Source organism: Carassius auratus, chromosome 37 (genome assembly GCF_003368295.1).
Source record: "Carassius auratus strain Wakin chromosome 37, ASM336829v1, whole genome shotgun sequence".
Lineage (NCBI taxonomy): Eukaryota > Metazoa > Chordata > Actinopteri > Cypriniformes > Cyprinidae > Carassius > Carassius auratus.
The window spans coordinates 4,245,511-4,271,633 of NC_039279.1; the positions used below are offsets into that span (position 1 = coordinate 4,245,511).

Here is a 26,123-nt window from a genome sequence, read left to right on the forward strand (position 1 = left end):
ATAAATCTACGTGAAGGTATGATTATCAATGCTTGATTATGATGCTTAAAAAAAAAAAAAAAAAACAGGCCCATATCGATTCTAATTCAAACTGATAATTTGGTTATTCAAATATTCTCGGTCGATTCACAGAAGAATCGATACAAAAGAATCAAACTTTCTTAATCGGACACAGTTTGTTTTAGCTCCAAACAATCCGCAAACTATGTTTTTTTTATTGCTTAAATAATGTTAGGATGATAGTAGGCAACGTAATCAGAAAAATAACTTCCTTACTGAAAACCTACATGAGAGAGACATGTAAACAGGCTTCACTTCTTTTATTGACACAATCAATGCTAATAGCTAATGTTTCTCCAGGTTCGCAGGTTATAGCTTATCGATCTATAAGCCTATATTTTAAAAATCAATATAGCCCATATAGAGTTTACTTTTACCATCAGGCCCCAGCGGAGAGAGTAATGGGAATCGAGCATAATTCAGTCACCGAAGCAAACGATCAATTAGTAGTTACAATTTCTTCACAATGTTAAACGAAGCTTCGAATCTTATATTTCTAATCAGTGCTTCGGAGTGCATCAAACTGGAAAGTCACGTGATGTAACTCGTTACTTTTTAAAAAAGTAAAAGTTTTTCATTTTTATTTGAAATATATAATATTTGTAAAATTGTTGTAACTAACTTGTTACACTGAAACTGAATAAGTGACATGAATATATAAAATACTACATATACAGATAACAATAGCATTCATTGCTAATATTTATAAGATAGATTTATTTTGAACATTATACTTTCACGAAAACATTGACTACTACACAACACATCTATTCCTAATAGATCTTCTATTAATATCTCATGACACACATAAAGTATGTTTTTACATTACATGTAATGTAGCCTATGAATTGAATCACAGTAGGAAAAAAAGCAGTTGACTGGAGTTCACAGAGGGGGAAAAATGCAACAGTAAAAAAGTTGTGATACATTAAAGATACAGTTTGTAGGACCTGCCATGAGAGGGCGCACTGCCAAAACAATAACAATCGCGTGGTTTGATGATGCTAAGAAGGAGTGTGGAATGATGGGATTTGTTGTCTTCTACCCAACCGCTGACGGCCATCGATCAGATGGAAAGATAAATCATGGATTTAACGGATGAGGTAAAGTTTTGTAAATGTTGTGTTGTCAATTTTCAAACGCGAGTTCGACGATTTGCACGAGTAGATTACATACAAAATCAAAGCAAAGACGAGATCAGACTATGGATCAGATGCGTTCTCGCTCGGGTCTAGAAACGGACACAGCGACCCCATCGGAACTCAATTGAGACAAGTGAAGCCCATTTTTAGCTATTTTTAGCATTTCCGTTTCTGACACGCAGACTCAAACTAAGCTTGATGACGTCAGCAACCTGTCTGACAGATGTAAATCTTCTAGTAGCTGTGCGTGCAAACTGCCATCGTTAATCTTGCAGAGACGGCGAGCTTGAGCGGGGAGTTCTTTGTCGTGAGTGAGAAGGAGTAAGTATTCTGATTAATTATTTTGTATAGTATTTTAAAATGTAACACCAGTACGCCATATTAAGTTAATTGCCTGCAAGCTTCTCCTCATGTCTGTACGGTAATGCGACAGAGAGTCGAGTGGTTATGACGCAATCGGAAGCCTATTTTTACAAAAACTGTTTCTACGGTGCCATAATGTAACATAGAAGGTAATGGAGCCCTTTATACATTGTCGTGTATCTTTAGAAATAAATAATGGACAAATGGAGTCTTTAAACGCCTAAGATGTAAAGTTATTCAAAGTGACACCAAAATGAATGGGAGTCAATGGGAATGCTAACGCAAGTGAAGTTCTGCTACAAGATGTATTGTTAGAAATCAGCTGGACAAATATATATAACACTAGCCTAGTGGTTTTTGGAAATTTTACTGCAAATATCTTACAAATTGTACCTTTAAAAACACCTCAAGTATACAGTAAACTGATTGGATTTATCCAAAGAACCACATGGTGGAACACTTTGTTACTCCTGCTGTTAAGTTTGCTTTAGGTTACACAGCTTTAGGTTTTATATATATATATATATATATATATATATATATATATATATATATATATATATACACACACATATATATATACAGTATATATATATATATATATACAGTATATACAGTATATACAGTATATATATATATATATATATATATATATATATATATATATATATATATATATATATATATATACACTCTATATATATATATATACACTCTATATATATATATATACACTCTATATATATATATATATATATATATATATATATATATATATATATATATATATATATATATATATATATATATATATATACACTGTATATATATATATATATATATATATATATATATATATATATATATATATATATACATATATATACTGTATATATATATATATATATATATATATATATATATATATATATATATATATATATATATATATAATGAATGAATGTTACGCATCTTGTTTACAGAAGGGACCTGAGAATCAAATGTTGAGCAGCAGGTGGTGGACTGAGCACATTCTGTAGCCGTTTTAATACAACCACAAAAAAAAATGTCCTTCAGGAATTGGAAAAACTTGCTTCTTGCACAAACAGAAATCAGAAATGTATTTTTTTTTATGGAATTCAAAGGAAAGCAAAGCAGAAAAAACTAGTGAAAAAAGTGACATCTTTCTTCCCACAACATTATAATCATTAGAACAGTTCAGTTCTTTGCATTATAGAAATCGGTAACTAGCATTGGTAAATATTAACAATGAACAATATTTCTACAGCTTTTATTCATCTTAGTTCATATTAATTTAAAATGCATTAGTAATTGTTGAAAAGCAATCTGTATCTGTTTACTGCATACAGTAATAAATAGAAAGCATTTTAAAGATTTTAAATGCTAAAGAAAAAACTTCCAACCATTTTTACAATGGACTGATAATGAATAAGAAATGTGTCTTACTGTAAGTCGCTGGGGTATATTTGAAGCAATAGACAAAAATACATTGTATGGATCAAAATTATAGATTTTTTTTTTTTTTATGCCAAAAATAGGATATTAAGTAAAGATCATGTTCCAAGAATATATTTTGTAAAGTTCCTACTGTAAATATATTAAAACTTAATTTTTGATTACTAATATGCATTGCTCAGAACTTCATTTGGACAACTTTAAAGGTGATTTTATCAATACTTAATATTATTATTATTTTTGCACACTCAGATTACAGATAAATCTCAATTTTAAAAAAATGACCCTTGTGACTGGTTTTGTGGTTTAGGGTCACAAATATTAGAATGATTTCTGAACGATCATGTGACACTTAAGATTGGAGTAATGATGCTGAAAATTCATCTTAGCATCACAGGAATAAATTACATTAAAAAGGATTTCAAATAGAAAAGTTATTTAAATTGTAAAAATATTTCAGTTTTTACAGTATTTTTGATTAAATAAATGCAACTTTGGTGGAGACTTCTTTCAAAAACAAATCGTTTGTTTTATGTCTAAAACAAGTGTTGCGACAAGAATAATCTTATCGTTGTCTTATCTCAAGAACTTAGTATTGATTTGTAGAGCAGGATAACTGGAAACAAAAGAATTCCTTTACCTGACCAGAACCCATTTTTCACCCAATCAACTTATTCACACCGATTAGTCCAAAAATTAACAACATCCTGAACACAATTTATTTTCCAACAGAATTTTTGCATACAAAGGCCAGTAAATGTGCACTAGGGGAAGAGAGTGCAAAGCGTTCTAAAAGATTACATATTTGTGGCTACATTGTACTGCAAGACACATTTGAGTTCACACGAGACAACAGTAATATTGCAGTTTGCAATGACACGGTCTACATAATGCAATAAATACTCACACGCACAAGTATTCATATATTGCACTTTGGAGGAAATAAAGGTCTTGGTTAAATAGATGTTAGATAGTGTTCAATATAATCATCCCATTCCATCCCAGTCCAGCAAAGACTAAACTGGTCAGTGTAAATGTTACAGAAAATGTAATACATTACAGGTTAAATATGTGCAAAAATTACAATTAAATCCCTTAACAAATTCACTGTGTCTGCTGTGCATGTCAACCATAATTTCTCGATTACAATGACATCTTTTTATTCCTTTAAATCTTTTCAGTACTTTAGATGCTACAGAGGTTGATTTGTGTGCCTCTAAAAATAAGACCATCCAAGTGTTTGACCAACTGGAAATCAAACTTTGTAAGATGAAGCCAAAAAATAAAAAAATGTAGTCCACAATAACATGCCAACCTGGCACGGATTACAATTTTTGAGGACTGCTCCAAACAACACTATATACACAACCTTTCACATTCAGCTAGGGTTAAAGGTCCAAATGTACACAATTTTCAACGGAGTATAAACGGAAAAATAAAACCCATCTACAAGAGTACCCATGAAACACCTAGCAAACATCTTTTAGAGGTTCTACCAACAAGAGAACCAGCACATGGGGCAGAGTTCCTAATACCAATGCACGGTTCAGCATAGTCATCGCTCAGAGAAGAATAAAGAAACATCTACTGGACAAAAACGCACCAAGTGGAAAAGCATGTTTGTAGAGTTGTGAAATGAAAACACTTCCTGTTGAGAGTAGAATACATGTGTATTAGCTTCAATATTTCAACCTATTTGAAGAGAAATGAGAAGGGCAGCTCACTGACGCAAATTAAGAATAACATTAATTGGTAATACTAACTTTACAATGATGTTTAATTAGTTAGCATTAATTAATACAAGTTTTGTTCATAACATAAATCAACAAAACCAAAATGCTTTTAAAAATATGAACAATTTTAAGAAAAATAAACACGGGGAATAATAAAGTGGGATTAATGAAATGCTGTTATCAATTGTCATTAGCTGTTGCATTAACTAAATGTACAGAACCTTGTTTTAAAGTATTACCCATTAAAGCTTAAAAATTAATAAAACAATACTGTTCCTTTAGGTTAGAATTGTTTTTTTTACTCTTGAAAGGCATTCTCCAATGTGCCACACAGAGAATAAATTTTAGTATTACATATTATTAGCAAACAAAAAGAAAAGCGATCATTTAATAATTTTTCCATTTAAACAAAAATATTCTAAAAGGTACAAAAAGATGGACCCTCTTGAATGAGAACCAACCAACATTAAGTCATTCTGGCTCCCAAAACCGAAGACTTACACTAGATACATTAAACCCACATCAATGATTTACTATAAAACTTCACCCACTGTACATTCAAGACTCACGGTTCCTACAGTATCATTACTTCTGTTAACAAAAAACGATCAAATAAAAGACCTTACTCAGCAGTATGCGACTAATCTGGAGTGCGATATGGTTCGGTGTGGATTGAGAGAACTACATTCTTAAGCTACCGATTCTAAACATTTAAAACTGCTCCTAAAGAAAGGGATGACAGAGGGAAGTTCTTCATCATCTTGATAACCCACTTGCTGACTCACTGTGAGTGCTTAGCCCTGTTTTTCTTTGGAGAGCTCTGTGTGAAAGCCTGAAACACGTGCTGGTGTTTAAGAAAGGAGACTTGTGGATCTCCCGGGTGCAGCAGAGACAGAAGAGGCTTCATGCACCGGCAGGGCCACTCTGCCCTAAAAAAGGGTTACAAGAAACGAGAGCAGCCCCATACATGCTGGTAAATCTCAGTGTTAATGCTGCCAGTGTTAATAATGAGATTCTCCTGTCTGGAAACGTACCCTACCACAACACAAACAGATAATAACGTCAGATAGCCATACACACAGAGACGCAAGTTTATATCCCATGCTACAGACACCAAAGAGCACTGTTTCGGTGTCGATGTGAGTGAGACTTTGGTAATAATGTGGAACCTGCTCCATGCAATTCATTTCCTAGTGACCGACATCGTGTATATGGAAACAACAGAACGTTGTGTTTGATATACATCAGGTGAATGGAAGATATAAGAAATTACAGAGAGTGGAATTTAAAAATAAAATGTCTTCATTAAAAACAAAAATGACAACAACAAAGAGAACTGCCAAGTCTTGCTCGGCTTTAACTGCTGACACTCAAGTCACATGTCAGATTCCATCTAAGCAAGTGCCAGTACCAGAGCCAAAGCGAGTTTCACAGCCCACACATGCACACATGTGTCCTGTATGTGTGCTAGTGGTCACTGGAGTATCCACAGTCTATTGTCCTGTGAGTCCCATCAGTTTAAGGCTCTTAAGGCAAAGGACGGCACATGCAGACTGATAGAGAGAGACGGAGGGAAAAATAAGGGAACAACGCTTCAGGGAAAGCTGGACAGGATTGGCTCATAGCTGGTGTACTATGCTGTCAGCGTGATGAATGGATACAGGGCCATCTTGTCTCAGTCTCTGCCATTGAAAAGTCGTGCTAAGTGATCCGACCTCCTCCTCTTCATTCTCTTGCTCTTTAGCGAACTCCATGAAAACCTGCAAAACGGGTATACGATTACAGACGAGTACTGCAAAAGTCAGTTTTTCACAAACTAAATTTACATATACACAGATCTTTTTATTTATTTCTTCCGAATATTGTGACATACTTGTTCAAGAGTTGACTGGGAGAAGTTGTACTCTTCAAAGTTAAAGTTTTGTTTTGCTGTGAAGAAAAAGGAGAATGGTGAAAATCTGTATTTTTAATTCTTCATAAAAACTGCGTGGTTGTTATGATATCCATTTCTTACCATTTTCTAACTGGGCAAAAGACTTTGCTAGTGACTTCACATCTTCCATTGGGATTTTATACACCATCAGAGTGGCAAAACTGCAAAGATCCAACACATATACATTCGCATTTGTGGTTTACGGGGACTCTCCATAGGGGTAATGGTTTTTATACTGTACAAACTGTAATTTCTATCACCTACACCAACCTTACTGGATATATTTGAATTTCATAAAACACTGTTTTGTATGGGTTTTATTAAGCCTTTTGTATTACTGGGACACAGGAGGTGTCCTCATAAACCATGTCAGTGCCCATATCATTAAACACATTTGTGTCCTCAAACCATATATATCAGTACAAACACACACACACGCACACTTCTCAATCCCAGAGGTTTTAAATTCTAATTTTGTCAATTTGACATCTTTTTTTTTCACCCATTTAATTTCTTATCTTTTTCAGACACATCTTACCTGTCTTGACGAACAGCGTGAGGAAATATCTTCAGTATCTCTTTGTGCAACAGTGCTACCTGCTGGAGACCTGTGAGCTCCTCCCTGAGATTAATCTCTAAGCTGTAGCCTCTCCCAAACTTCCCCTTCAGGTGCTGTATTGAGCCAATACATCTGCAGGGGGCAACATAACAAAATGTTACAAGCTTTCTATTCTGCTTTACTTGTTTGCCCAAGATTCTCTTTAAGTGCATGTTAATCCATGTCATATTTAGCGGAGGCTTTTATCTGTCTTCTAGTCCCACCTTAGTTGACCAGAAACCATGATGGCCACACGGTCACACACAGCCTCCGCCTCTTCCATGTAGTGGGTTGTCAAAAGGGCTCCTCGCTGTTTGTTCTTAAAGGCAGCACGGATCGCCCTCCTATTGAAAGGAACCACAGAAATGTTAATTTTTGCAGACATCTGTTTTTATATGTACATGTGACAGACACACACACACACACACACACACATCTATCTATATTATATATCATAGCATTTAGAATACATAAGCTAAAATAACTTAACACAAAGTAGAATATTTTACCACATGCGCTGTTTTGATTTGGGATCCATTCCTGAAGATGGTTCATCCAACAGAACTATCTGAGGATTTCCCAGCATGCTTAGTGCAAAGCACAGCTAGAATGAAAAAGATAAAAAAAAATTTTTTTACCTAAAATCCACAAAATCTTATTTTGATAATGGCACTGAACTGAATGACTTGCCTTCCTCTTTAGACCTGCAGACAAGTTTTTTGCCTGTTTGTAAAGATGATCCTTCAGCTCTAGAGCACTCACAACACTGTTAAAGACAAACACACACACAACATAGTTAAACCTTGAACATTGCTTTGGTGGTCATACTGTAATCTAGAAAATCTGTTCACATCAAAAAGTACACTAGTCAATAAAATGCATTTATTTTGATTAACTTAATAAAATAAATAAATAAGTAATACATAAATTATATATTATATATATATATATATATATATATATATATATATATATATAACTACTACAAATCCAAAAAGCAGCTGTGGTGGTTTACTAAAAACATTACATATGCAGTATTTAAAACCAATGTTGTTCTATTTTTTTTTTTTTTAAGATACTAGTAAATTGATTAAAAGTTACAGTAAACGCTTCTAAATTCTCTATTATTTATCAAATAGTAATGGTTGCTGATAATTCAATATTCAATATTAAATAAAACATACAAAATACTAAGAGCTCAATATTTAAGACTTAAAAAAATCTATCTTTCTGACAACAAGCCTTTGAATGGTAGTGTAAATGTAAAATATATTTTTTAAGAGATTTGGTACCGCTTGATGATGTTTGGGATATCACGCTGATGTAACCCCTTGATAGCAGCATAGATCTCCAGGTGCTCCTGTAGAGTGATTCTAGGCCACAGAGGGTTCACCTGAGGACAGTACCCTACATGCTCCAAGGGGTTTTCCACTGGTTGGAAGTCTGTGCCATAATCTCCCATCAGAATCTAAAAATAAATGTCAAGCTTTAGTCAGCACACAATGAACTCATAACCAGCAAGAAACAGAGAGATTGAGCCCAAACCTGTCCAGCAGTGGGTTCAGTGTCTCCAGACAGCATGTGCATGATAGTGCTCTTTCCTGCTCCATTTGGTCCCAGCAGACCCAAAACCTCACCTGAGAACAGGCCATTTTTCATTAACATTTGCTTGCTCTATTTAAAACCAACACTTACAGTACATCCAATCAGAGGCAGACTCCACCTTTGCGAACACAAAAGGAGATGTTCTTAGTGGCCACATTTCTTCTCTTGCTGAGTGAGAAGCCCTCCCTCTTGCCTTTGTACTGTTTCCTGAGATTACTCACCACTACCACTGGTTTCTGGAAAAGTTTTCCATATTAAAAAGGTTATTGAACAATAACGTGATTTGAGACTCTTAAGACTCTACGATTTACAGAAAAGTGGGGCTATACCTCCTCACAGCACTGACAAGTTAGCGCCTCCTTCACTTGAGCTCTCTCCACCTGAACATCCTCATCCTCACTCATGCTCTCCTCTGGGTTTCGCTGAGCATTGCTCTTTGCTTGGGAGGAAATCCTGGAAAACAACAGATCAGTGATCAAGCTCTATTTCTTAGTAATCTGGGTTCAACTAACGGACCTTAGAACAGAAAGCTCACATTAACACTGTGTCTACACTGGATGTGGCACGACATGACACAATTCCCAGACAGTAAAATGCAAAACATGAGCTCAGATGTAGTACAACTTGTCTGCCATTTTATTTCTTTTAGTTTAAGACAGACCTGCAGATCTGGTCATTCTTCATCGTCTTCCCTCCATATCTTATCTCAAGCCATCTCAGGATGAAGAGCATCAGAATACACTGGATATACGGCTACAGAAGACAAAAAGATTCAGTGCAAAGAAGACATTATAAAACAGTTTGAGACAAAAAAACGATATTTACAGTAACTTACAGACACAACAGAGATGAAGAGGTTCTTCCATGGGAAATCGTCTTCATGAGGAGACTGAAGGAAGGTGACCTAGAATGAAAAAGACATTAGGTTCAATTACATTAGGGATATTTCATCCATGTTATCAGACACTGAATAGAAGGAGTCCTGTAAGTAGTAAAGTGTTACCATGGTAATGCAGTTAAGGCAGCCCATAAGAGGGTAGAGTGGACTGAAGAAACACAGTGCATTGTGTAGGATACGAGCCACAACAGGACTCTCATTCACAAGGGCCATCTGGACTATTGATGCAGAAACCACACACAACTATGGACAAAAAGAAAAAAAAGAAATCGCTTTAATACCTTCCTACAGATATATTTGAATAAGAAAGATAATTTTCCGTGTTTTCACACCACTGAAAAGTTGGAAAGGTTCTTGAAGTCTCACCATCATGGAGACCACTGAGAAGAAGTCCCTATTGCTCTGGACTTTGACAAACATGAAGGATACGCAGTATGTGAAGAGAACCATGGCTGGAGCGAAGCCAATCAGACACAGAGCCTGAAAATAGAATAAAGATAGTAGTTGAGCGGTTGTTATATGATAATGCTAATATCTGCTCTGCTCTTGAAGCTTAAATAAATTCTATTTTAGAAAAATGCAAAGGAAGCTGGATGTAGCATTTTCTTACCACAGACAAGGTATTGTAAAAGGTTAGCAGGTTTGTAGAATGGAAGGCAAACAGGGTGCTGGTCATACAGATTAAGATAAGATAATAGAAAGGGACATCAATAGCTGCCTGACCGCACCAGTACGCTGAAGGAACAAGACCAGAGATCCTCAGGGTCGAGCGACACTTCAACTGATGATAAAAAAAAAAAAAAAAGTGAAGATAGATAGGTTGCATTCACTGTAAAAACACTGAAATATTATTGAAGAGACATTGTGATAAAATCAAGCCTTTACAGCTGGTTATTTAAGGTCACCCCAGCGGTTTTGAAAAAGGTTTCTTATGCTCACCAAGGCTGCATCAGAAATACATTAAAATCAGTAATATGGAATGTAACAACACTTTAAAATAACAACATTTTAAAAATGTATTAAAACAGAACATTATTTCCTGTGATGCAAAGCTGAATTTTTAGCATCATTACTCCAGTCTTCAGTTTCACATGATCCTTCAGAAATCATTCTGAAATGCTGATTTGCTTTTATCAGGAAATTTCAAAAGAACTGCCTTATATATATATATATATATATTTTTTTTTTTTGTAACACTGTAAAATGTGTTTGTCATTTTTTATCAAATTAAAACATTCTTGCAGAAAATATTACTACTTTTTTTTTTTGTTAAAATAAAAAAAAAAAATTCTAACCATCATTACATGAAGTTACAGCACAAATATATACCTCTTTGTCTCTTGTGTGGTCCATTGCAAAATAGGCTGGCATCCCTGCAGCCAGCATCCCAAGAATTACAGCCTCAATGTAAACCAGTGCATAGGACGTCTTATCAGGGATTTGCTAAAATGCAGAAAGAATAGAGCAGTTGACACTTACAAGAAACAATAATAGCAGTATTTATGTACAGGGACTTGAGTGTATTGATGCACTACACTCACATAGTCGAAGGGTTTAGTCCATGTTTTAATGTTTCCGGTGCCGTTAAAACCCCTCAGGAGAGCGTTACTGAGCACATTGACAACCATGGGCAAGGAGTGCACCGTGGTACTGTTAAAAGCTAAAATGTAGCTAAAATCCTGGAATTGAGAAACAACGAGGGAGGACAAGAGGGGTTAAATAAAGTTATCGAAGAACAGCAAGAGTTTCAATTATTTTTGAAATTAAAAATACAATAATTTCAGAACAATGCATTGTTGAGAAATGTATTTCTAAAACTCAAACTGTGGAGTATAAAAGTGAAGAAAGGCTAGCCAATTGTACTGGAAGGCTCACTTTACTGGATCCGGTCACGTTGATGGCGGCGCTGACAGGTGCAGCAGACATGTAGTCCGGTTTTTTCATCATTTCCACTTTAATGTCCTGAGACGCCAGATTTTGGATGAACCCTGACAGGTCAGAATCTACCACAACATACAGATTTTACATGAACCAAGACTTGAATTGGTTAATGTGAATAGTCAACAGTTGTCAATATAATATATACAAGTATTATCACTGACCGGTGGAGTTTTGCACGAGCAGGCTGGTGGTGTATTTGCGAGGAGCCTCGTTGCGGTGCAGCAGGTATATAGGTGAAAACAGTCTTTCAGGAGAATGAATCTGAATGTTTCCCGTGGCCACGGACAGAATCAGCATTGCAGACAAGAAAACCAGGAACAGTGTCAAACTGGGTAAAAGAGAGGAGAAAAAATTATGACTTATAGCTTTGTATAACACATGCATAATATTGATTATTAAGATACAGTTCGTTAAGATTGCATCCTTTTCCTCTATGACGTTAAGGTATGGCCTGGGTCTGATTCAATATAAATATAATTTTGGGTCTGCAAGAATTTTAAATGTGTTCTGAATAGTATGCATGTACTGTGTACTACCGAAAGGCAAACATGATCAACTAGTACTTGGAAGCATTTGCTCACTTGTAAATAAAAGGTTTTCTCTCTCTCTGTAGGTTGAGCATGTGCAGCCAAGCCACCGTGCTAAACTGCTGCCTCCAGAGGGCACGTCCGGTTACTGCATCCTGCCTGCTGTCTGAAAACGTCAGCAGCCGCTGGTCTGTCTCATCCATAGAGGACACGTCTCCCTCCTCTTCCAGCTTTTCTTGGTTAAACACACTGTAGTCTATCAATGAAGGAAAACACGAGAGGGTGATATACCTCTAGAGCAATTCACTATAATACTGATTAGTTTTATGTAGTTATGTCAAACAGGAAGATAATAAATAGCAGATCTTAAAACTGATATTTCGAACAGAGATGCTTTGAATCAGTTTAAGTAGGTGGATATCTTACCAGTCTGATCCACCTCTGCCTCTGCCTCCAGACGCAAGAATACATCCTCTAACGTTGTCATGGAGACACCGTAGTTAATGATACCCAGGTCAGGTCGACAGTCTAACTCTGCAAACAGCCCTGGAGTGCAATGTGAGGGAGACGAGAAGAGTTTAGGAACCATAGATATTCATCTTTTTGGATTGCAAGAAACAAGAAAAACTAACCACGCACACCAAAATAATTCTTAAAATAACTGAAGCTCACACACACAAATAAAGTAAGTAAAATAAATAAATACTATACATCTGTCATCATTTACTAACCTCCATGTCGTTCCAAACCCGTATGATTGTGTTCCATAAATGGAACAAAAGGGATTTTTATAGAATATTCAGGTTTTTTTACTTTTCCATTCAATGAGTGAAAAACCCCGAGTCATACAGTTTTGGAATGATATGAAAGTGAATAAATCAAACTGTAAGCATGAAGTAAACACTCCACCGATACTTCATATGACAAGACAGATATTAAAACAGCCCCAATAAAACACCACCGCAGTCCTGGTGAAAGCATGAAACAATCTGTTGCTCCGCAGGGCATATGGCAGTGTGGCACATAACAGATGGTGACATGAGGGCAAATAGAAGCGAGACCTGGGAAAGTGTCCATGCTCTCGAAAGGCAATGTGAATGTAAGCTCAGCCTCTTGCTGCCTTGACAACTGAGCCTTGGGAACATGCTGCTTGACCAGTGATGTGATGTTCTCCACTTCACAGCCTTCAGTTACAGACATTCTAGAGGAGGTTTAGAATCACAATGTTAATGTGGCAGCAGCAATGGGTGACAGGAAGAAAAAAAAAAAAAAAAAAAGTACATGTATTATGTACTATTTATAGTACATAAGAACTCACCTAAGATGGTAGCCAACCCCACACTTGGTCTTCAGGTACAAAGAGGAACCAACACATTTCAGTTGTCCTTGAGAGATGACAGCTTTACGATCTGCTTGACAGAAAATGAACAGAGGTGTGTAAGATTGAGACATAGATGACTGATGGAAGAAAAATAAAAAATGATAAAAGTACCCGCAAGTATATCTGCCTCGTCCATGTAATGAGTACTGAGTACAGTGACTCTGCCTGCTTTACGGCTCTTCAGTAAGGACCAGACCTGGTGCCGAGACACTGGGTCCATACCAGCTGTTGGCTCATCCAGAAGGAGGATCTGATTCAGAAGCAAAAAGACACTAAGGGAGAGGGATAAATAAGCAAACAAAAAGTCAAAGGGATAAGCCGTCATTTACCTTTGGGTCTCCGAGAATTGCTATGCCCACAGAGAGCTTCCTCTTTTGACCTCCACTCAGGTTCTTTGCCTGAGCGTCCATAATCTTTTCTAAATCCAGATCCCTTAGAACTTTTCTCACCTTAAAAAGAAATGACAACAAAACAAAATGATGAAGATAAATGGATGTTTCTGCCTTTATTTAAGATATTTCTAAATACTTAACCAACTAAAGGTTTTTCAGAAAGTCAGTAAAACTGTTTTATAAGATTTTTTTTTTTTTTTTATTCCGAGTGGACCCATTAAATTGGTCAAAAGTGACAGTAAGGACTCTGTAAGGACTTGCAGATTACAAGATTTCAATTTTAAGTAAACGCTGTACTTTTGTAAGATTCTATTCAAATAATCCTAAAAGAAATGCATCACGATTCTCAAAACAAATCAGCATATTAGAATGATTTTTGAAGTATCATGTGACACAGAAGACTGAAGTAATGTCTGCTTTGCCATCACAGGAATAAACATTTTAAAAATAAATTAAAATAGAAAACAGTTTTTTTTTATCAAATAAATACAGCACTCGTGAGCATAAGAGACTACTTTAACAAACATTAATAAATAAATAAATAGATTATACGTTTGTATAATGAATGTAATTAAACATGCAGGGTGGAGTTGATGTCAAATCAGCTCTTTTGATGCATTATAGTATGAGGTTTGCTTTTGAATTTCCCATACAAAGAGTCAACATGCAGTCAGCTGATGTGGTCTCTAGATCCACTTGGAGTTCCTACCTCACTGTCAATATCAGAGGGCAGGATCCCTTTGATGGCAGCGAAGATCCTCAGGTGTTCCTCTACAGTGAGCACATCAAAGATGATGTTGAACTGGGGACATATACCAACCAGCTGTTTCATCTCGGCCCCCTCCGCTATCTCTGCCACAGGAGTGCCATAGATGGTTGCAGTGCCTATGCACAAAATACAAAATAACAGAATTGTGAGTGTAGGAGCAGTACAACTACAGTTTTTGCAAGGTATAGAGACCCAGTAAAATGTGTTGACAAAAAAAATCAAAATTAGCAGCTAGGCATCCCATGTCTGACCTTCTGTAGGGGGGCAGATGCCACACAGGATGTTCATGAGTGTGGATTTTCCTGCTCCACTGTGACCCAGCAGGGCAGTGATCTGACCCTCATAGATGTCAAAAGTCAAACCTTCAGATCACAAACAGACAGAAAACAATACATTCACCAACAAATTAGAGCCAGAAGTCTCCTCATGAACTACATTTTTAAAACCAAGTCAACATCAAGTGCAGTATGGGACGGTTTAGAACTATGGAAGTAAAAAGGGTTGCAAATACAATTATGTGCTTATTAGAAGCATTTTTTCTAAAGTATACAAGAAGTAATTCAGTTTTAAAATCCATAAGTGCTGAGCAAGAGGATGAATATACTAGTTGTAACACAAACAATGAAAATGTCACGATTTGGACACCGGTGGGAAGTCTCACCTCGCAAAGCTTCCACTTTGGTGTCTTTCTCGCTGTAGATCTTACGGATATTGCAGATCCTAACAAAAAAAAAAATATATATATATATATATAAATAAATAAACACGGAAATGAATATTAAATGGTTGTTCTGGCTGCATGCCAACTCTCTTCAAGGCCAAATCTATCCAGGCTTTGAAGCTCCCTTTCCTCAAACTGCATTACTTCACTGGTCTGCAAATACTGACTAGCTTTTGTAGTTTGTAGATAAAGATACTTTGAGAATAGAATGAATGAATGAATGAATTTTGAAATGATTTTTTGTAAAACTGTACAATATGGTAAAATACACTAAAATGCTGTAAAAATAGTTATGCACAACTGATAATTTTTTTTTGAGTCAAGTCCGCACCTGATAACCTCTTTTCCTCTAAACTCAGAAGAAATCGCCTCCACAGATTCATCATTCACAGGGGTTCCGTTCACCTCGCCCTCGTACACAGAGCTCACCTCCACATAACGCTTCCTCCGCTTTGACCAATAGGATGGCTGTAGGAAGTACAGCACTGAGCGCCTTGTGCCAAACTCGCCTGAAGGAAGAAATGGTCATATATGTAGGAATGTCACAAACGCCTCCATCCCAGTTAAGTTATAACACAAATTTGTGTGTATTCTTTACTGCAGCCACATGGAATCTGCATGTTTTTTTAACCTTTTAAGAGAACAGACTATCCCATTTACAGTATAAACTAACACATTTTTTAAGTGTTCAGCTAGAAAGGTGTGCTAGTGCAATCTTCCTTTTAAGAAAATTATTAATATTTTATGGTCAATAAAAAAAAAAAAATCTTGTGTATCAAGTGTCAAAATCGTTTTTGGAGCCACATTACATTGACTTTGACCAAACAGTCTTGTTTTGCTGGCTGAGCAAATGACTTTGCATTGGAATAAATTTGCATACGATGCCTAAATATAAACTCGGTTAAGAAGTGGAATTCTACTAAAATCACAAAGATGATTTTTGTTGTGCTAAACGGTTCATGAAAAATGCTTTTTGACTCTAGTCACCTGGTAAGACTTGGTCCAGGTACATGGCTAAAAGCAGATAGAGAATGCAGTCCAAGAACAGCATGACCATAGGAACATAGAGGGCGTGAGGACCATTGCCCAGAGAGGAAAACACTGCACCGTCCCCTTGAGCTTCCAGATACACCACCTACACAGACACACAAAACCTTCCAGAATGTACACTCCATTTGATAAATGGGATTTTTGACTTACTACATACAGACCACAAACTTCTGAATGGTATGTTTTTTTACATACTGTAACTGTTTTCTATTTATTACATTTCAGTGTCACATGATGCTTCAGAAATACTTCTAATATGTTGATTTTGTGGCTGAAAAACATTTCTGATTATCTATGCTTATATCAATTGTGCTGATTTTTTTCTCCATATTTCTTTGATAAAAAAATAAAAAAAAAAATAATAATAATAAAAATAAAAAGTTTTAAACAACAGAATATATTTTAAATAGAAATATTCTGTAGCATTATAAACATTGTTACGGTCACTTTTGTTAATTATAGCACATCCTTGCTGATTAAAAGTATTAATAAAAAAAAAAAAGAACAAAAAAAAAAAACCTCACTGTTCTCATATGTGTTTCTTGGCAAACAGTCCTATAACCTAGGTGACTCCATTTAAACCATAGACACCATGGAGTGTGTTTGCGGAAAAGTGTGTTACCTGGGCGATGCCAATAGAGAAAGCGCTGGGAGACAGAAGGCAGAGGAGCCACACAGCTGACTGTGGGAAATCTCTCATCAGCACAGTGAAAAGAGACAGGCATCCGAACACCACTGTCAACATAGAGCCAACTGTACTTGCAAACTTGGGCTTCTTAAACAAAGGGGTCAACATGAAGGAGAAGAAAATCTGTGGGATTAAGAAATGGGAAAATTAAAACCCAATTAAAATATAACTTTCCTGGTTTAATTGTGATTGATTCCTCAATGAGAGAGAAAAAAAACTTATTTTTTTATATTTTAATCTTTCACATAGGCACCACTTTTCACAATACTATTAACTCCCAATGGATAAAACCAAGACCTGTCCTGCATTTGGTTCTCATCTAATATCCTGCTGCATTCAGAAATATTACATTATGGAAATAACTTGCAAATGAGGTTTCATTTCTTGAAGAAAAATACACTTTACTGCTGACAACTTTGTAGCAAATGCTTTCTTAGGAAAAGCAAGAGAGAAAAAAAAAAAACTTGCATTCTGTCAGATATTTTACCAGTACAGTCACACCCTGCTGAAGCAAAAGAAAACCAACACAGCAAAAAGCAATTTAGCCTTAGAAAACGAAAACTGATAACATATTCATTATAAACTCAGATTAGTCTATCACTCACAGGACTAATCTCACTGTAGGCAGAAATCGAGACTTGATGCCAAATGAGTGCACAGCCATTTAAATTGCTTTGCACTCTCTAAACCTTAGAATCGCTATTGTTCAGGATGTGACTGGAGGGTTGCTAGGACTTACAGAGGATATTCCATAGAGGAAAATGAGAAGGAAGATGACAAAGAAGTTGCTGTTGGAGAACAGGGGTGTGCAGGTTGCTATAACAGCCATGAGAATGGACATGGTTGTCACTAGTGCAGCATAGAGAAGGCCCCATGAAAGCCTAAAGAAAGCAAAAGTTTACAAATGGACCATTTTTACATTTAAATTGGCTATGAATTACAATAGGTCCTGTTGAGAGCACACTCACCAAAAGGCAGAGTCATACAATCCCATCATGCCCATGGTGTCTTTCAAGCGTTGCTCTTTTTCAGCTGCCACATTGACAATGAGGAAGGAGACAAAGGGTGTAAACGCCAACACTAGGTATATGGAGATTAGTGCGTGAGGGAACTTCTGGACCTCCACCGAACCTGGATGCCCCATCATCACTGCACGCACTTTTAATTCATTCCACACCGGACGTTTGGTCTTCATCTGCAAAAGAATGAAGACAATATTATGAAAGCAAAAATCATGTCAAAACTCAGCAGTGACTTCCTATTACCATTAATGCAATGTAAAAAATTTATATTATAAAACACTGTAATTTTAAATAGGGATGCATGATAATATCGGAATGTTATCGAAATTGGCCGATAATGGCTTTAAATGCAAATATCGGCAATGGCCGATATGAAAAATGATGCTGATATGCCTTGCCGATAAGATGAGTAACTCAGTTGTGCTCAGGGTGTCATAGTGATAAGATAACATCAGCAGTGTGGTCATTCTTGACATTTTTTCCTGAATGATGATTAGTTTCATTGCTTTGAACATTTAATCTGAGAATGCCAGGACAGTAGGAGGCATCCTGTGTGCAATAGAGTCAACTGTTCCTAGTGAATGCAGCAGTACCAGCCTCCTCCGGGTCCTAATGCCCGTCCTGTGAGGCGCTTTATTTACATAGGGGGCGCTGTTAGCCTACTTGTAATAAAATGTATGCAAAATACAGAAATAACAATAAGATTGTGTTTCTGATTAAATAAATTGATATCATAAAATCAATCATATATTTTTCTACTATTTTGAATGAGTAACGCAGAAACTGCACGTCTCCTGGGCTAGACTAACAAAACATTAAAATGCAACAACATCCCTTACTACATCATCACCACATCTCATGCAGCATTTGTTTGTACTATTTTTGCACAGTTTTTTTTTCAAACATTTTTGTTTGTACTATTTTTTTTTTTCACAATCTCCTCATCACAGCCCTCAATTAATCATGTGTTCGTGCTCAGTGAACTAGATCGACCATTTTTACTATCGTTATTGAAGAAGGTGTTCCATGGATAAATAGTAGGGCCGGGACTCGATTAAAAAAAAAATTCTAATTAATTAGAGGCTTTGTAATTAATTAATCGCATTTTAATCGCAGATAAATATTTGACCTGAGAACAGTGAGAAGTATTTTTTTCCACATGGATTTATAGTATACCATTGAATAATGACTGAATACATAAGCTTAAGCAACAAAATATTGTTTATTTTTGTTCAACCAAGTCTAGCAGACCAGTGCAATTTTTGCCATTAAGTGTAGCATTAGCATATTTAGAAACAATTTAGAAATAGTACATTTCAGAAATTCAGGTAGCTTATAGGTGCTGGAACCTTCTGTAAAGAGTTTTTTAAGTAATACACAATACTGTCAATTACATTCAGAACATTGGAAACCTTGACTATTAGAAAACATCTCTCTGTTGCTTCAGAGGCCATAACATACTAAGTCCAACTCTCAATAACCTTGGCTAAAACAATAAAGAGTTCAACATAAGCTGATGCACCAACAAAATAATACATAGTTCAACATAAAGTGTAAAGTCCATGCTAGCTGCTATATGTTTTGCGTTGAGGTGATACTTGAGACTTGATGTGCTGCGTGATATGGGAACGCTAGTTGGTGCTTCAGTATCGGTCCGACGAAACTCATCAAGTGAGAAACGTTCCGCGGTGCAAAAATAAGTTATAAAAAATGCGGGAATTTTTTTTCTGTAATTAATTAATCTTAGTTAACGCGTTATTTTTTGTGTAATTAATTAATCTCAATTAACGCGTTAAAGTCCCGGCCCTAATAAATAGATACCGTTTTATTGCCCAGGCCTAGCAAAAACTTAAATAATTGTTGTTTTTTTAACTTTCTTTTAAAGAATTCTACCAAAAACATACATTACGGCTGTACACAATAGCACAACAGTTTTCAACATGGATAGTAATATAAAAAAATGATGCTGTAAATCAGCATAGAATAACTTTTAAAGGATAATATAATCATGTAAAGACTGGAGTTATTGCTTTTCAAAATATTTTTACTGAGCATAAACTGTTAAATGCTAGTATACTCGGATACTTCAGCAGGCAGATATATACACTGCATATTAATGGCTAAAATGCTTAAATGCTGATCAATTTTCATCCATGCCATTTCAAACCTGTATAATGGCAGCATCAATGAGAGACTGCAGACGTATGAATCCAGAATACCAGTAGTTGGCAGCCCGACAGTTGACATAGTTTGTGTAACAGCTTGCTGTGGAACAGAGAAAAGAAAAACCAAAAACCTGTCATACTCATTCCTTTCATTATAGATCAAACGGTTGCAAAGTTAATGTCATTTACATTAAAAAGGAGGTCTCTAATTAAACAAAGAAGAAGCTAAATCAGGTGCCACAGCTGCTGTGGCTTCATGATATTAGCACCGAGTTAGACTCACTTATGGATTCAGTGAAGTCACTAGGCAGAGGGAGCTGGTTGTATGGGAATCGCAGACGGTACGACAATTGGTCCAAGAAGACCACTCCTACAAATCCATCAGGTTCATAGAGACTGGCATTCTCCAAATCTTTCTCGGTGGAGAACATCTCTAATCGCTCATTCATAGCTGAGGATTCAATACCCACAAACAAATACAAAGAAAAAGCACACAGTGGGTCTACTTTAAAAAAAAAACTGCAGAATCAAACCATTAATTAGCAAAGCATTCAGTAACATAACATATATACACCATGCAATAACTTTGAATTATGCATAAATGTTATAGATCAGTGAAATATTTTTGTGATTTTGTTAAACTAAACATCACATTTTTTGGTTTGTTTTGGTTTAATTTAAAGAAAGACACCAATAAAACTGACTTACACAGTTCCCGTGCCACCTCTTCCATGATGTGATTGGTGACATTGTTGATAGGGGTGTAGCCAAGACCTTTGATTGACAGGTCCCGTTCGTACTCCAGCTCCTTAGTGCTGATACTGCCGTATGAGACATGAGGGTTGAGGGTGCTAATTAGGATGAGGAGGCCCAGGAGCAGCAAAGGCAAGATCAGCTCCTGCAAAAAAAGAAGAGGAACAATTCAAATTTGACATGGAAATACACATACAAAACACAACTAATTACAAATACACATACAAAACAAAACTAATTATACATTTTAAAAAATTACAAAACCTTCCAAAATAGGGTCAAGATATATTGTGTAGACCACAGAAAAAAAGGATATCCATACTGTCATGTTCTCATAGCTACAGCTCTTGATTTACTGCCTTAGGGAGGCCATAAACACAAGAAGGGTGCCAGTGAGGGTGTCCAATCATCCCTCTGGCTTTATTTGCTAGACCATGACATGAGTTTAGCTTTTAATGTGCCTGGAGGATGTGCACTACAATGTTTGTTGCAAAAAGTTCTGGCAAATTCATTTCAAGACCTCACTGAAGAAAGTGACTGATTTCATGATTAAAGAATTTCAATACTGGATTCTCCCTTAAAATCAAGACTATACTATTAGAAATGTAAACTAAAATATGTGAAGTATACACATATGTGAAGCCCACTAGAACCAAGAACTCTGAACAATACAACTTGCTTCACCATCTCCACCTCCAGGAAAATCAATACAGAGATGAAAATCGTTGGCAAAAATCCCAAGCACGACTACTTCATAATGCAATTCATTTTGTTCCATTTCCAACCGCTTACCATAATGTATCATAACAATTTTCCTTTTACAATGTTGGTTTAAAAGTACTTTAGTATTGATGGCAGGTTCTGACATGAACTAGTAGAACACCCACCCATTAACAGCCTTTTAATTCTGAAAGACTCTTATATGGCTCATCACGAAACAAAATACACACATAAAATACATCAAAAATTACCTTACATAAAAAAATAAATACATGACCAAATCAAAAGGGAAATGACTTGGAGGATTTTTTCTTTTCTCTTTCTGAGTCGAAGCAGAGAATAAATAACCTTCTGGGCAGTAAAGAGTCAACAGAGTGGTAGGAAGAAGATTTCATCCAGATGCATGGGAATTACAACAGATCAGTGGTATTAAGACAGCTAAGTCTTGTGATTTTATTAAGCAGTCTAGGTAACTGTAATTTTGCACTGCTCATTTAACTTTGACCAGAAGTGTTGTACATACATTTAACAGGACAAATCCTTCTGGAGGAAAAAGGGTTGTGATCAAGGCCACATTTAGAAAGGTCAGGGATCTTTGAACAGACTGCAAGGGTTTCTGCAGGTCTTTAAGAGTAAGTAAAGATATTAAGAAACACAACAGGGCAGCATGATAACTTATTTTAATTTTATTTGTGATTTTTTTTTTTTTTTATTGTGATTACGATTTCTGCTTCTCTCCATCTATTAAAGGGGCCATGAACTGAGAAATAAAAAGTCCCTTGGACTTTCGACATAACAGGTCAATGTTCTTTAAAAACATTATGCAAGTTTAAAAATTCTAAACTTTCTTATTATAATAAACAATGCAGTTCATGACACCTTCTGTGATATCTGCCAGTTTGTTTTCTTTCACACATTTGCTGCGAATAAACCTGCGACCAAACCATGCAAGTTGACATTCTTTTGATTTGTGCTTGTGTGAAAGTGCAATAACGCTGATGAAATGTAAAAAAAAAATAATAATAAAAAAAATAATAATAATGATATTTATAATTTTGGAGCAAAATAAAACAGTTTAACCATTATTTTCCAGCCCTAGAACAAAATGCATTGTTAGCAACACTTCAAAGTTTGCAAATACAATGTCCAGCCAAATTCCAATACTTTTTAAATTTATTTTACCAAAAAGAAAAAAAAAGAAAAAAAGGTTTATTTGAATAGCAAGAATATGGAAATAACTGATGTTGAAAGTGATATTCTACCTCAGTATTTTTGTCTTGTTTTCGAGTGCAAAAGATTCTGAAACCAAGACTTGATTAAAATCTTTAATCAATTTATTTGAAAAGCAAAAGTGCATAAGACAAGTCTTAATTTCTGTGAACCTGATCAAATTAAGTGAGTTTAAGAATTAAAAAAAAAAAAAAAAATCATTGGGAAAACAAGTTTTCATAACCATTTTTTTCTTAGAATTTCTAAGAAAACAAGGCTGCATTTCTTAATTATTATTATTTTTTTAATTAACAAAGAAAGAAAACAAGACAAAAATACTGAGGAAGATATACATTTTCACAATGCATGGAACATTTTATGCAATGATTTTATGAATTTAAGACTTTCTGCTATGATTTAAGACCTTGATTTGTGAAAGGGTGAATTAAGACTTTAAGACCTTTTAAAATCTGCAAAACCTCTGGATTGAAATGGTCACTTCACTTCCAAGAATTCCTTAAGAATATGCTGTATAAACTTCAGAAGGAGCACAATACCAGCAAACAGAGGAGATATACAAAGGCATTAAATGCTCAGAAGATTTGAAGGGGCAAAGAAAGGATGTGAGTGACAGAAGAAAGGCACCTGGAGACTCTGTTGTTTGGTCCTCCATTTGATCAGCAGGTTTTTGTATAGCAGGCTTCTCGTCTGATGCCAGACTCCGGCATCTCTTTTGGTTATGGGCTGCATTCTTCCAGCATGCTTCAGCTGACTGGCACATGGATCAGACACAGCTGCAAAACAACAAATATCCTTCTCATTTATAAAAAGATAAATACAATAACAATAATTCCTTTGAATTTGTCAGGCCAACTTTAGGGTGTTTCTTCACAACTCATAGTTCATACTGTTCAGCAAGCAGAGCTAAGATAAGATATGACAGTATGTGATAGTATGTGATAATGTCTAATATATATATATCTTTTTGGAATGATCCCATATTAAAATCAGAATTTTATTTGTCAGTGGAATGTGTTGCATCAATATTCACACTTCTATAATTAATCTTACGGTAATGAAATTAAAATGTTGATAATGATTCAGAAGAATTAATAACTATAATTTTGTTGAACTTCCTGCTTTATTTAATACTGTATTAACTATACAATATTTATTTAACGTACAGAAGACTACAGAAGCCCACTTTCGCCACTGATTAATGAAAACAAATAAAGAAATACAAAAAGGTAATTATCAAATATTATAATTTATTTATAACTTTTTTCCTTCATATTTAAGAATTTGCTCATTAATCGGAGTTTACATCTAGCAAAGTGTGTATTATTATTATTATTAAATTCCGTGGCTGAAACAGTAGACACTACAGTATAACATATATTTGAATTTTTCCCCCCATATATGCAACTATTAAACTTTCTAAAACTTTTTAAAACATTGTCCGCAAAGCTCCCCATGTCAAGACTGATAAAATGGTCAATACTGATTTCGAAGCAAAGAGAAGGGGAAAAGTGAGTCCAAAGGTAACAGCAGATAAGAATGCATTCGAGAAAGCAGCCTGTGAAGCGTTACAATGTGCTGACAACTACCTATAAACAGGTAAGAACAAACATAAAAACAAAAAAAAAAAACAGGAAATAATGTACACAAAATGTCACTGCGCGTGCAGGAGGTCTCGTGCACCCGACTTGTAGCGCGTGCTCGCGTGCGCGCGCGGTTCAGGTCAATAACGAATGGGTTGGGCTTTTGCTCCTTCTTTAAAAAAAAAAAAATACGTGTTTTTCTAATGTACCTGTAATACTAGAACCAAATGTGAAAACTGTCGATAAAATAATGAGTTTTGTTCGCTGCGGTCTGGGAGTAAACACTGACAGCTAATGCTAACTAGCTAACAGCTTTCCCTCAAGCTTAAACAAGGAAGTGCACTTACGTATGAAATACATTAAGACATGTCTTTCCTTTCCTCCAAATTCGCTGTATCCTTTCCAAATAAATATCCTTTAACAAATAAATAGGGAAGAAATCCAGGACGGCGTTATCAACACTACTTGCGCCTCTGCCATCAGCTGGACCGACCAGTTCTTCAACCAATCAGCGCAGAGCTGCAAGTTACGAGACTCGTGATTCGTCGGAGTCAAGCAAACCAATCACGACCCTCAGAACTTGTAGGACTTCGCTGATTGGTTGTGTCGACGTCATCAACACAACTCTATGCCTCCGACCCCACCTGCCGTTGACCTACAGGTCTATATTTATCATATCATATCATATATCATATCATATCATATTATATTATATTATATCCCTGACCCTACCAGCTGTTGACCTACAGGTCTACATTATATAATAAAACATATTATGCATATGTGCTCTATAGTTATATTTAATATATTTTATTTACCAATTTATTTATTTTTTTAAAATTTTTAAATTGTATACCCAGTTTAGACCGCAATGCCTTGCAGTTTTTCAGTAGCCCAAGCACTTGATGATGCAAAACCCACTGTGCAAGATATTTTGCTATGCTTGCATTGTTTTGCTTGGTCATTGGAAATAGGAGAAATTGTTTACACTAAAATATTGACATGTAGTCCTGATATCCACTGAGATGGTGCCAAAAAGAAAACTATGATACATACTGCATTGTGCTGACAGTACAGGAACACAGTCAGTACTGCTGTTTAAAGTGGATAGGATACAGTATTTTGAGTGACCATATGCTTCTGATATAAGGAATAGAGAAGGAAGAACCAGAGATGCTAGATGCCACAAGATGAGATCTCATTAAAATGAAGACTCAGGATGAATACTCATTAAAATTCTGACAGCTCATTAAAATCCTTAAATGTATATGGCTCTGCAACCTTGGGCACCTGGAAAGTGGTAGATGGGAGTAGTTAACTTAAACAATGACCAATAACTACAATGGACAGAGAACGATTTAGATATTCTGGAGGAA

At 35.7% G+C, this 26,123-nt stretch overlaps 1 protein-coding gene across 1 annotated transcript; it reads right to left on the bottom strand.

Annotated features, from left to right (window-relative positions):
* Nucleotides 1–3,737: 3,737 nt before the first annotated feature.
* On the bottom strand, nucleotides 3,738–25,265 carry LOC113055927 (ATP-binding cassette sub-family A member 5-like). Its single transcript, XM_026222321.1, has 39 exons — nucleotides 25,095–25,265; nucleotides 23,792–23,940; nucleotides 21,173–21,362; nucleotides 20,748–20,915; nucleotides 20,467–20,564; nucleotides 18,246–18,472; nucleotides 18,017–18,158; nucleotides 17,212–17,400; nucleotides 16,527–16,674; nucleotides 15,871–16,048; nucleotides 15,480–15,538; nucleotides 15,070–15,180; nucleotides 14,759–14,934; nucleotides 13,987–14,106; nucleotides 13,769–13,907; nucleotides 13,595–13,685; nucleotides 13,338–13,477; nucleotides 12,703–12,822; nucleotides 12,331–12,532; nucleotides 11,911–12,077; nucleotides 11,684–11,811; nucleotides 11,350–11,487; nucleotides 11,138–11,251; nucleotides 10,419–10,589; nucleotides 10,175–10,288; nucleotides 9,914–10,051; nucleotides 9,746–9,814; nucleotides 9,572–9,663; nucleotides 9,240–9,363; nucleotides 9,029–9,146; nucleotides 8,851–8,942; nucleotides 8,598–8,773; nucleotides 7,996–8,071; nucleotides 7,815–7,909; nucleotides 7,530–7,649; nucleotides 7,246–7,398; nucleotides 6,789–6,868; nucleotides 6,648–6,703; nucleotides 3,738–6,534 (listed from the first exon to the last, which is right to left on the bottom strand). Exons 1-39 carry the CDS (start codon nucleotides 25,105–25,107, stop codon nucleotides 6,394–6,396), a joined length of 5,022 nt encoding a protein of 1,673 aa, XP_026078106.1. The 5' UTR covers nucleotides 25,108–25,265; the 3' UTR covers nucleotides 3,738–6,393.
* Nucleotides 25,266–26,123: the final 858 nt, after the last annotated feature.